The 13,244-nt window shown below is 35.4% G+C and overlaps 1 protein-coding gene across 3 annotated transcripts in view; it reads right to left on the reverse strand.

Moving 5' to 3' along the window:
• Positions 1-13,244, reverse strand: part of knstrn (kinetochore localized astrin (SPAG5) binding protein) — a 48,778-nt gene that overhangs the window by 25,264 nt on the left and 10,270 nt on the right. For all 3 annotated transcript variants that reach the window (XM_069917217.1, XM_069917216.1, XM_069917218.1), the window contains exon 3: positions 9,733-9,886. In XM_069917217.1, the coding sequence (XP_069773318.1) occupies positions 9,733-9,886 (154 nt within the window). The remainder of the gene's footprint in view (positions 1-9,732; positions 9,887-13,244) is intronic.

Genomic DNA, 13,244 nt, shown 5'->3' on the forward strand with positions numbered 1-13,244 from the left:
AACTGCTTCCTAATTTATCCTTCAAGTAGGATCTCAATTGGTAATATGCCAGCGCTGTATCTTGAGTTATATTGTACTTATCTTTCATTTGTTCAAAGGATAAGAATCTATTTCCAAAAACAATTTTCTATTCTTTTAATCCCTTTTTTTTCCCCATTCTCTAAAGGAAAGGTTATCTATTGTAAAAGGGAGTAACTTGTTTTGCGTCAATATTAGTTTTGGTAATTGATAATTTGTTTTATTTCTTACTACATGAATCTTCTTCCAAATATTGAGGAGATGATGTAATACTGGAGAACTTCTATGTTGTACCAATTTTTCATCCCATTTATATAATATGTGTTCAGGTATCTTTTCCCCTATTTTATCTAATTCTAATCTCGTCCAATCTGGCTTTTCCCTTGTTTGATAAAAATCTGATAGGTATCTTAATTGTGCGGCTCTATAATAATTTTTAAAGTTTGGCAGTTGTAAGCCTCCTTGTTTATACCATTCTGTTAATTTATCTAGTGCTATCCTCGGTTTCCCCCCTCTCCATAAAAATTTCCTTATTATTTTCTTTAACTCCTTGAAGAATTTCTCTGTCACTTGTATTGGCAATGCCTGAAATAAGTATAATATCCTTGGAAAAATGTTCATTTTAATACAGTTTATCCTTCCTATTAGTGTTAGTGGTAAATCTTTCCAATGCTCTAAATCGTCCTGTAATTTTTTCATTAGTGGATAATAATTGAGTTTATATAGTTGGCCGAGATTTTTGTTTATTTGTACACCTAGGTATCTTATTGCTTGCATTTGCCATCTAAATGGTGATTCCTTCTTAAATTTTGAGAAATCCGCATTATTCATAGGCATTGCTTCACTTTTATTTACGTTTATCTTGTAACCTGACACTTCTCCATATTCCTTCAATTTCTTATATAATTCTTTTATTGATAGTTCTGGTTCTGTTAAGTACACTATAACATCATCCTCAAATAAACTGATTTTATATTCCTTGTCTTTTACTTTTATTCCTTTCATATTATTATCTGTTCTTATCAATTCTGCTAGTGGTTCTATAGCTAACGCAAACAATAAAGGTGATAGTGGGCATCCCTGCCGTGTTGACCTGCTTAAGTTAAATTGCTTTGATACATGTCCATTTACTGTCACTTTCGCTAACGGTCCCTTATATAATGCTTTAATCCAATTAATATTCTTCTCCGGTAAACTGAATTTTTGCAATACTTTGAACAAATAATTCCATTCTACTCTGTCAAAGGCCTTCTCTGCGTCTAAAGCAACTGCTACTGTAGGTGCTTTATTCCCTTCTACTGCATGAATTAAGTTAATAAATTTACAAATATTGTCTGTTGTGCGTCTTTTTTTGATAAATCCAGTTTGGTCTACATTTACCATTTTCGGTACATACTCTGCTAATCTGTTTGCTAATAGTTTAGCTATTATCTTATAATCTGTGTTAAGTAAAGATATTGGTCTATATGACGCTGGTGAGAGTGGATCTTTCCCTTGCTTTAGTATTACTGTAATTATTGCTGTTTTACATGAATCTGGTAAGCTTTGTGTTTTATCAATCTGGTTGATTACTTCCAGGAGAGGCGGAATTAATAAGTCTTTAAATGTTTTGTAGAATTCTATTGGGAATCCATCCTCTCCTGGTGTCTTATTATTTGGTAATTTTTTTATTATGTCTTGTATTTCTACTATTCCAAATGGCTCTGTTAATTTATTTTGATCCTCTATTTGTAGTTTTGGTAGTTCAATTTTAGTTAGAAATTCATCTATTTTCCCTTCTTTCCCTTTGTTTTCAGTTCGGTATAATTGTTCATAGAATTCTCTAAAGTTTTCCTTAATTTCTTTTGGATTATATGTAATTTGTTTGTCTTTTTTCCTTGATGCCAATACCATTTTCTTAGCTTGTTCTGTCTTAAGCTGCCATGCTAGGATTTTGTGCGTTTTTTCACCTAGTTCATAATATTTCTGTTTTGTCTTCATTATATTCTTCTCCACCTTATATGTTTGGAGTGTTTCATATTTTATTTTTTTATCCGCCAATTCTCTTCTTTTAGTTGTATCTTCCTTCATTGCTAATTCTTTTTCTATATTTACTATTTCCCTTTCCAACTGCTCTGTTTCCTGATTGTAGTCCTTCTTCATCTTGGTTACATAACTTATTATTTGCCCTCTAATGAATGCTTTCATTGCATCCATAGTATAAACTTATCTTCCACTGATTCCGTATTTATTTCAAAATACATTTTTATTTGTTTTTCAATAAATTCTCTAAAATCCTGCCTTTTAAGTAACATGGGGTTTAATCTCCATCTATACATTCTTGGAGGGATGTCCTCTAACTTTACTGTCAATATTAAGGGTGAATGGTCCGATAGTATTCTAGCTTTATATTCTGTTTTTCTTACTCTATCTTGCATACTAGCTGATAACAAAAATAGGTCTATTCTTGAGTATGTTTTATGTCTAGCCGAGTAATATGAATATTCCTTTTCTTTTGGGTGTTGTTTCCTCCATATATCCAAAAGTTGCATTTCTTCCATTGATTTAATTATAAATTTGGTTACTTTGTTCTTTCTGTTAATTTTTTTCCCAGTTTTGTCCATATTTGAATCCAAATTCAGGTTGAAATCCCCTCCTATTAATATGTTCCCTTGTGTATCTGCTACCTTCAAAAAGATATCTTGCATAAACTTTTGATCTTTTTCGTTAGGTGAATATACATTGAGTAGATTCCAAAACTCCGAATATATCTGACATTTTATCATTACATATCTCCCTGCTGGATCTATTATTTCCTCTTCTATTTTAATTGGCACATTTTTACTAATTAATATAGCTACTCCTCTTGCTTTTGAATTATATGATGCTGCTGTTACGTGTCCTACCCAATCTCTCTTTAATTTCTTGTGCTCCAATTCAGTTAAGTGTGTTTCTTGCACAAATGCTATATCAATTTTTTCTTTTTTCAGTAAATTTAGCAGTTTCTTCCTTTTAATTTGGTTATGTATTCCATTAATATTTAAAGTCATATAGTTCAACGTAGCCATTTTATACTTTGTTTATCTTCCCTTTCCGTTTCTCCATCATTACCTTTCCTCCTTATCCATTTCTGTTTTCTTGTTTTAAACCCTTTATAAGACAACATTCCTAAAACATCAAACATTTTCCTTATTCTCCTATTTAAAACTTCTTTAGCCCCAATCTCCCCTTCCCCTCCTGAGTTGTCCTTTATCCCTTGTCAGACAACCACATCTCCCCTCTCCATTTGGATTTGCGAATTCACTCGCAAGCGTCAGCTGATTTTGCAGTGACCGCAACTCCTCCCCACCCAGCCCCCCCAGAAAAGATTTCACTTTTCATATGTAACAAAGGTCACTCTTTTAGTTCCCTCTATTCCATTTCCTTCCCTTATTAATTCTTGTCTATACTATCTATATTTTCCTCTAAATACGGATACATTCATGTATGCACATTATACATATACACACATATACCTCTTTACCCACATACATATAAATCGTGGTCATTTTTACTCTTATTACATATCTTCATCTCTCTGATTGTTTTGTAGTTGTTCTGCAAATTTCCTTACTTCCTCTGGATCCGAGAATAGTTTTTTTTTCCATAAGATCGTTTTCGGTGTATTGAACTCCTTTCTCTTCTTCAGGAGTTCAAAACTTATGTGTCTTTTTATTTCGCAGTCTTTTGTACTCTCATTACACGTCTTCATCCCTCAGTCTATTTTGTAATTGTTCTGCAAATTTTCGTGCTTCCTCTGGATCCGTGAATAGTCTGTTTTGTTGTCCTGGAATAAATATTTTCAATACCGCTGGATGCTTTAGTATAAATTTATACCCTTTCTTCCATAAAATCGCCTTTGCTGTATTGAACTCCTTTCTCTTCTTCAGGAGTTCAAAACTTATATCTGGATAAATAAAGATTTTTTGCCCTTTGTACTCCAGTGGCTTGTTGCCCACTCTTACTTTTTCCATTGTCTTCTCCAGTACCTTTTCTCTTGTAGTATATCTTAGGAATTTTACTAAAATAGATCTTGGCCTTTGTTGTGGTTGTGGTTTAAAGGCCAATGCTCTATGTGCCCTTTCTATTTCTATATCTTGCTGTAGTTCTGGACATCCTAGGATCCTGGGGATCCAATCTTTTATAAACTCTCTCATATTCTTGCCTTCTTCATCTTCCTTAAGGCCCACTATCTTTATGTTATTTCTTCTGTTATAATTTTCCATTATATCTATTTTCTGAGCTAACAGTTCTTGTGTCTCTATAACTTTTTTATTAGATTCCTCTAATTTCTTTTTTAAGTCCTCTACCTCCATTTCTACTGCTGCTTCCCGCTCTTCCATCTTGTCCATTTTCTTTCCCATTTCTGTTAAGGTCATATCTATTTTATTCATTTTCTCTTCTGTATTGTTTATTCTTCTTCTTAAATCATTAAATTCTTGCGCTTGCCATTCTTTAAATGACTCCATGTATTCTTTAATAAGATAAAGTATATCCTTTATCTTGCCTTTCCCTTCTTGTTCTATTTCACTGTACTCTTCCTCTTCCTCTTCTTCTTCCTCTGGGTTGGCCATCTGTTGTTTCTTTGTTGCCCTTTTCTTCTCTTCTTTCTTGTTTTCGTTGTCTTCTGTGTTCTCCTCTTGCTGCAGGTGTTCTGCAGCTGTCATTGTTGGCTGTGGAGATCGACTTCCCAGCTGGTCACCCCTCCCGTCGGTGTGTTTTTTTGCATGCGCGGTTGCGCACTTTTACTCGGCTCAGCGAGCCATTTTTGTAGTCCACTTTCTACCGACCTGAGGGAGCGGGTTTCTCTCTTCACCGCGGGCCTCTTCGAACAGGTAAGGCCTTCTCCTTCTTCTGTTGTCTTCTCTTCCTCTCTTCTTACCATTGGTTTCGATTTTTCTTTTTTCGTTGACATCTTCTTTCCACCTTTATACTCACTTTTCTTTAATTTTTATTTTTGTGCCTTTGTGTTTTCCTTTGTTTTTTCCGACTTTTCTGGAGAGGGCTGGAGTTCACCGTCCGGCCACTACTCCATCACGTGACTCCTCCGAGCGTACATATCTTCATTGATGATGTAAGTGCTAATGGCAGTAACAAAATGAATTCTGAGATGTATAGACACATCTTATCTGTTCAAACTCAAGCAAATGCCTCCAAAATCATTGGACAGTGCTTCATCCTACAGCAAGACAATGATCCCAAACATATTGTTAAAGCAATAGAGTAGTTTTTCAAAGCTAAAAACTGGAAAATTCTTGAATGGCCATGTCAGTCATCTGATCTAAATCCAATTGAGCATGGCTTCCATGAGCTGAAGAGAAACCTTAAGGAGATAAGCCCCCAAAATTAGCAAGAGCTGAATGGCTGCAATGGAGGCCTGGCAGAGCATCACCAGAGAAGATACTCAACATCTGGAGATGTCTATGAATCACAAACTTCAAGCAGTCATTGCAAGGGATATGCAACAAAGTACTAAACATGACTACTTTAATATACATACTATTGTATTGTCCTAATATTATGGTGCCCTGAAATGAGGGGAGTATGTAAAAAAAGTGCTGTCATTTCTGCATGGTCAAATCAAAATGTACATAAATACTCTTTAATAAAATCTGGAATGTGCACTTTAATCACATGGAAATTGTTTGATTACAAATTTAAAACTGGAGCACAGGGGCAAATAAAGGAAAGAAAAAAAAGTGTATTTGTCCCAAACATTCCGGAGGGCACTGCATGTGGTCTCAACAACTTCTTGTATTGTTGTAACATGACATTCCAGCTCCTGAACTGAATACCCTGTCCAAAGAAGACAGGTATGCCAAATGCTTTCATCACCTTTCTACCTGTGTCACCACTTTCATGGAACTATGTACCTGTACCCCCATGTTTCTCTTTTGATATTTCCACACAAACAATAAAGAGTTAAATAATTAATAATATTTATTAAATAAACAAACATTACAAACACCATTAAATGCCAAAAAAAAAGTAAAAACCACAAGAGGTGATGAAGAGACAGGTAGGCCACTGGCAAAAATGTGTTGGGGGGGGCGGGTGAAACAGAAAATTAAGTGATTAATTGTAGGAAGAGATAAAGAGATGCAAACAGTGGAACCAGATGGAGGTAGTTAATCAAAATAGAAAAAAAAAACGGATGTTCATACAGTGAGGCTTAAGGATGTCCAGGAGGAATATGAAGTGTTGTTCTTCATGTTTACATTTGGCCTAACCCTGACAATGGATGAGGCAGAGGATAGACATATCAGTTTGGGAATAGTTGGGTAGAGGAATTTCAGAGCACAAGTGTGCACAGTGTCCAGGTGACAGTGACAAGCAGCTTACAGTTCTCCATGGAATTGCCTGGTGAAAAGTAGAATTTTCTCCAGACCAATTACTCAGTAATCATGTCAGGGTGGGTGTCGGGGGGCGTGGCAAGATGGCGTAAGGATCAGACGTGCCTTCCAGTCCTCTCCTGACTCTATCTTATTGTTTTGTCTAAAAATGCCCGTTAAAATTCTTTAAAAGTTTAGATAATTTCAGTGCTGTTAAGTTAACTTATGATGGTACAATTGGTGGAAAAGAGCAAAAAAAAACGACAACAGATCATCAAAAAGCTACATTATCCAAAAGTTCAAGTTTTGGAGCCTACCTACATGAAAGACACCGGGACTCAGCGTGAAATGGATCCCAGGAGAGAGGTACAGTGTTCGGATGTAGAGCTCTATGTTACATCGGTAGAGCCCCCTAAAGAGGGCGCCAAACAGCCTTTAGAACAAAGAGTTACTCAAAGTCATTTGTCAGCTGTAGAGGTGGCGCTGCAAACTGCATCTCTTGAGATACAAGAACCTATACAACTGATGTACTGGGAGAATTTAATACATTATGGACTGGGGAAAACCCCGGCCAGCATCCTCCAGTCATTGCTGGAGAGGCTGTGGCTGGGGTTTCCACACGCAGTCATACTACAAAGAAGGCAACCAGAATGAAGGAAGGAATAGAAGATCCTTTGGAGAAGAAGCAGGAATCTGTTGAGCCAAAATCTCTTCCAATTGAAAAGATTTTTGTGAATCTTGAATCTAAATTATCTTATACAATGCAGGTATTATTCAAGATTATGACTGAACTTAGTACTAGGTTTAATACTTTGGTGAAAATACATTCTCAACAGATGGCTGAGTTTGGAGCTTTTAAGCTTGAAGTGAGATAAATTTAATTTGTGTAAAGAAGATATAGATGAAATACGGGATCAAGTTTTTGATGTGACCAAAATGGTCGAAGACTTACAAACTCAAAATAAAATTTTGGTGAAAAAGATTGATTATTTGGAAAACCAATCCAGACGGAACAATATAAAGATTATTGGTTTGCCGGAAGGTATGGAGCGACCAGATCCAAGAAAATTTTTTACTGAATGGATTCCGCAGGTGTTGGGTCAAGAACATTTCCCGGAAGGTATAATACTGGAACGTGCTCACAGAGCCTTGCGTAGAAGACCTATTTCAGGTCAAAGTGCAAGACCTGTTTTGGTTCGTTGCTTGAATTATTACGACAGAGAAATAATTTTACGAGTGGCTATTAGAAATGCACAACAGAGAAAATCACCCTTGATGATTCAAAATAATCGAGTTTTCTTCTATGCGGATTTGAGTCAAGAAGTTTTGTTCCAACGACGGGAATTTAACTCTGCTAAAGAGTTGTTGTGGAAGAAAGGTTACAAGGCAACCTTTAGATATCCAGCTGTTTTGAAGGTTTTTCAAGATGGTTGCCAACCAAAGTTCTTTGATTCTCCAAAGGAAGCTATAGCATTTGCTCAAGAGCTGCCAATTACTCAGTTTCAACAGAGACATAGTCCGCCGCGATCTCTAAGGAGACAAGAAATGGAAGAAAAGAGCCGTGCTCCAAGAAGGAATGGTTGTAATGGTGACTCGGCAGTTGGAGCTGATTAAAAGAAGAGTTGTCCATTTTTTTTTCTAATGTATTTTTTTTAAAAAAAGGGATATTAAATAATGATGATGTTAGTTTAAGATGAAGTGAGAGTTGGGGGAGAGAACTGGATAGGCACTATTTCCTGAAAGTCATCCGCTACGTGTGAGTTATCTCACACCCATTTTTTTTTGGGAGTTACCGCATTGTGCGGTTTAGACGGGAGGGGGTATTTTTAACCTCCTACCTGTTTTTTTTCTTCCTTTTTTTTGTATTATTAGATTAAAGAGTGAAGGGGGTTTTTTTTGTTTAAATATAAAAAAAAGCATAAGAAAGTATTTGATTGTTTAAAAAACTAAAAATTGATGTGGTTTTTTTGTAAAGTTTATTCAGTAGATAAGGAATATCTGAAATTTAAATGTGAATGGGATGGATAAGTTTTTTTTTTATATATTTTTTCTTTAACTTTAAGGTGAAAGGAGTGGTAATTCTGGTGTATATTATTTTGCTATTTTAGTTATAGAACGAAGGGAATAATGGTGAAAGTTATAAATTGAATTGTACAATTTTTAATGAGGCTTGAATTTTGTTTGTGGTTTATGTTCCATTTGTTGAAGATATAGATTTCGTTGTAGATGTGTTTTTATTATTTGGATATCTGAATTTTAACGTAATGATTGGGGATATTTAAATGTGGTATTGGAGCTTTTATTGGATAACTATTTAAGAGTAAAAGGGAAAAATGGTGGAAGAGTACTAAAATTGAATTGTACAATGCTTAATGAGGTTTGAATTTTGTTTTAAGATGGTGGTTTATGTGACTAATATGATCATAGATGTGAAGTTAGTTGATATTTGGTGAAGGTTTATCTCTATAGAGAAAGTTTTTTTTCCATCTTTTTTTCATGCTACAATTTTTTTTAAGAATTGATTATTGTTTAAGAATTTTTGATAGATAATGTAACTAACTTTACTATTTTTTTTATATTAAGTTTGAGTTAAATATATGTTTCATCTTAACTCCGTTTGTTAAATATATGCATTTAAGTTTGATTTAAATATGTTTTTTAAGTCTGATATTTTAGTATTGATTACTTTTCTTTTTGTTAGTATTTTTAATCGGTTATGTTTTTGTTTTTTTTTGTAAGTGGGTTTTTTTTCTCACATATATTATTAACTTTATTAATTCTTCACTCTTTATTTTGGGGGGAAAGGGGGGGTTGGACTAATTTGAGTTGGGTTATTAATGTGTAATAATTATTGGGGAGGGTATAGTTTATTTAGATTACTGATATTGTATTGTAATTTTATTATTTTATTCTTAATTTTTTAAATATAATCCTATTTGTTATTCATGTTCTAAAATCTGAAATAAAGTTTAAAAAAAAAGGGTGGGTGTCGGGACCAAATATAGGTGGGTTGACTTTACATAGGTCATATAGAAAACATGTGATTTTTGGGCAAAAAACAAGGGGGGGGGGTCGATTATTACATGAGTATATATGGTAGCCAAAGCCAAAAAAAAATCAAATAATTTACATAAATATACATCCATATAAAAATTATAGCAATCATCCATTCACGTTGACCTGAAATTAAATGCCAGCAGAAATGTTTCACTGGCAATCTGAACATCCATTTTATTGTTGCAGTTAGCTAAATATTGACCTTAGAATGGAACTTAAAAAAATCTTAGATTGCAAGTTCAAAATTGGATGGTCAATTTTCAGACATAATTTATATTGCTAAGACATATGATAGGGTAGTTCTTACCTTTTATTCAATATTACATTCTGATTTGAAGTTGCCTCAAAAATGACTGTAGTTGAATTTTTTTGTGAAAAATTAAATGACTGCGGTAAATCTTTCTTTGCCAGTATTGGGTTCACATGGAAATGTTTTGCTGAAGGTTGTAAATTAGTATTTTCTAGGACAAAGAAATGGAATACTAAATGTTATTATCAAATTTGAACCCAAAATCCTGAAGAAAATAAAAGAAACATTTTCTTCAACATTCTACATGTCAAAGCCAAGTAATACCACATTTACTCACTCACAAACCCCCACTCCTCGTGGGCATTGGACTACAGATTCCTGATCCACCAATACATGTTTGGATTACTCAGTTGCTCATCTCTCTTCAACTCGAACCTGCTTCAACATCTTTTTTCTGCATTTCGTTGACTAAATTACTTAATTTTGGCCTTCTCACACCACTGTGTAAAATGGGGATTCTTGGGAAATTTTCTCAGGAACCCTCCCGTGAACCGGCGGCAGTGTGAAAATTTCGGCCCAGGAAAATTACCTGCTTTAACTTCCCCAGGCCACCCTCTCCCTGCAGTCTGAATAGGCAAATGGACAAGCAGGGGAAGCATTGTGATGTCAGCGCTTGCATGCTGTGTCACCAAACAAGGAAGTAGTAGTATGAAGGAGAGGTGTTTGTGTAATAGGATTGTGAATTGAATTACTCAATTTATTTAAACACATAGTATAGATGACATTTTCTTTATTCTAATATATCCTAATTTCTTTTTTTTTTAAATTTTTTATTTTTCACACCATAAATCACATTAGCCATGATATACACTATGTCTTTTTCACACATATACAGTGACTTTTTCTCCCCCCCCCTTCCTCCCAAGCCACCCCCCCACCCCCCCCTCTCATCCATTTTAGGTATACAATCTAGGTTGCATTAAGCCAGTCAGACAATGTTGTCATTCAACAAAAATACACCAGAAATTCTACTGAGTCCATTCTTTTCTTTCCTTCTCCTTCCATCAACTTAAGTAATGTTTGTCCCTGGTAGGTTTTCGCTATTGTATTTAATGTAAGGCTCCTATACTTGTTCGAATATTTCAATATTATTTCTTAACCTATATGTTATTTTTTCTAATGGAATACATTTATTCATTTAAATTTAGTAGTTTCTTCCTTTTAATTTGGTTATGTATTCCATTAATATTTAAAGTCATATAGTTCAGCGTAGCCCTTTTATATTTTGTTTATCTTCTCTTTCCGTTTTTCCATCATTACCTTTCCTCCTTTTCCATTTCTGTTTTCTTATTTTCAACTCTTTATAAGACAACATTCCTACAACATCCAACATTTTCCTTATTCTCCTATTTCTATCTTATTTATCCCCAATCTCCCCTTCCCCTCCTGAGTTGTCCTTTATCCCTTGTCGGACAACCACATCTCCCCTCTCCATTTGGATTTGCGAATCCACTCGCAAGCGTCAACTGATTTTGCAGTGACCGCTATTTCCCCCCACCCCGCCCCCCCCCAGAAAAGATTTCACTTTTCATATGTCACAAACGTCACTCTTTTAATTCCCTCCTTATTCTCTCTATTCCATTACCTTCCCTTATTAATTCTTGTCTATACTATCTATATTTTCCTCTAAGTACAGATACATTCACGTATGCACATTGTCTCTATTCACTCTTATACCTCTTTACCCGCATACATATCAATCGTGATCATTTTTACTCTCATTACCTGTCTTCATCCCTCAGTCTATTTTTGTCTATACCCACATACATATCAATCGTGATCATTTTAACTCTCATTACCCGTCTTCCTCCCTCAGTCTATTTTTGTAATTGTTCTGCAAATTTTCGTGCTTCTTCTGGATCCGAGAATAGTCTGTTTTGTTGTCCTGGAATAAATATTTTCAATACCGCCGGATGCTTTAGTATAAATTTATACCCTTTCTTCCATAAAATCGCCTTTGCTGTATTGAACTCTTTTCTCTTCTTTAGGAGTTCAAAACTTATATCTGGATAAATGAAGATTTTTTGCCCTTTATACTCCAGTGGTTTGTTGCCCTCTCTTACTTTTTCCATTGTCTTCTCCAGTACCTTTTCTCTTGTAGTATATCTTAGGAATTTTACTACAATAGATCTTGGTTTTTGTTGTGGTTGTGGTTTAGAGGCCAATACTCTATGTGCCCTTTCTATTTCCATTTCTTGCTGTAGTTCTGGACATCCTAGGGTCTTAGGGATCCACTCTTTTATAAACTCCCTCATATTCTTGCCTTCTTCATCTTTCTTAAGGCCCACTATCTTTATGTTATTTCTTCTGTTATGGTTTTCCATTGTATCTATTTTTTGAGCTAGTAGTTCTTGTGTCTCTTTAGTTTTTTTATTAGATTCCTCCAATTTCTTTTTTAAGTCTTCTACCTCCATTTCTGCTGCTACTGCCCGCTCTTCCATCTTGTCCATTTTCTTTCCCATTTCTGTTAAGGTCATCTCCATTTTATTTATTTTCTCTTCTGTGTTGTTTATTCTTTTTCTTAAATCCTTAAATTCCTGTGTTTGCCATTCTTTAAATGACTCCATGTATCCTTTAATAAGAGAAAGTATATCCTTTATCTTGCCTTTCTTTTCTTCTTCTATTTCACTGTACTCTTCCTCTTCCTCTTCTTCTTCCTCTGGGTTGGCCATCTGTTGTTTCTTTGGTGCCCTTTCCTCCTCTTCTTTCTTGTTTCTATTGTCTTCTGTGGTCTCTTCTTGCTGCAGGTGTTCTGCAGCTGTCGTTGCCGGCTGTGGAGATCGACTCCCCAGCTGGTCCCCCCTCACGTCGGTGTGTTTTTTTTCATTCGCATCGCGCATGCGCGGTTGCGCACTTTTACTCGGCTCTGCGAGCCATTTTTGTAGTCCATTATTTACCGACCTGAGGGAGCGGGTTTCTCTCTCCGCAGCGGGCCTCTTCGGACAGGTAAGGCCTTCACCTTTTTCCTCCTTTGTCTTCTCTTCCTCTCTTCTTACCGTTGCTTTCGATTTTTCTTTTTTTGTCGCCATCTTCTTTCCACCTTTATACTCACTTTTCTGTAACTTTTATTTCTGTGCCTTTGTGTTTTCCTTTGTTTTTCCCGACTTTTCTGGAGAGGGCTGGAATTCACCGTCCGGCCACTACTCCATCACGAGACTCCTCCTAATATATCCTAATTTCAAAGTATCATCTTTCAAAAGCATGAGCTACAATATTCTGAATTTCAGACTCTTTAATCCAATAAATCAAACTCTGTGACATAGGAAGTAGGAACAGGAGTAGGCCAAAAATGGCCCATCGAGCCTGCTCCGCCGTTCAATAAGATCATGGCTGATCTAAATTATGACCTAACTCCACCTACCTGCCTTCTCCCCATATCCCCCAATTCCTCTATCATGTAAAAATTTATCTAACTGAATTTTAAATATGTTTAATGAAGCAGCCTCAATCACATCCCTGGACAGAGAATTCCAAACATTCACTACTCTGGCTGCTGCTTTAGTTTTAAT

Source organism: Narcine bancroftii, chromosome 2 (assembly GCF_036971445.1).
Source record: "Narcine bancroftii isolate sNarBan1 chromosome 2, sNarBan1.hap1, whole genome shotgun sequence".
Lineage (NCBI taxonomy): Eukaryota > Metazoa > Chordata > Chondrichthyes > Torpediniformes > Narcinidae > Narcine > Narcine bancroftii.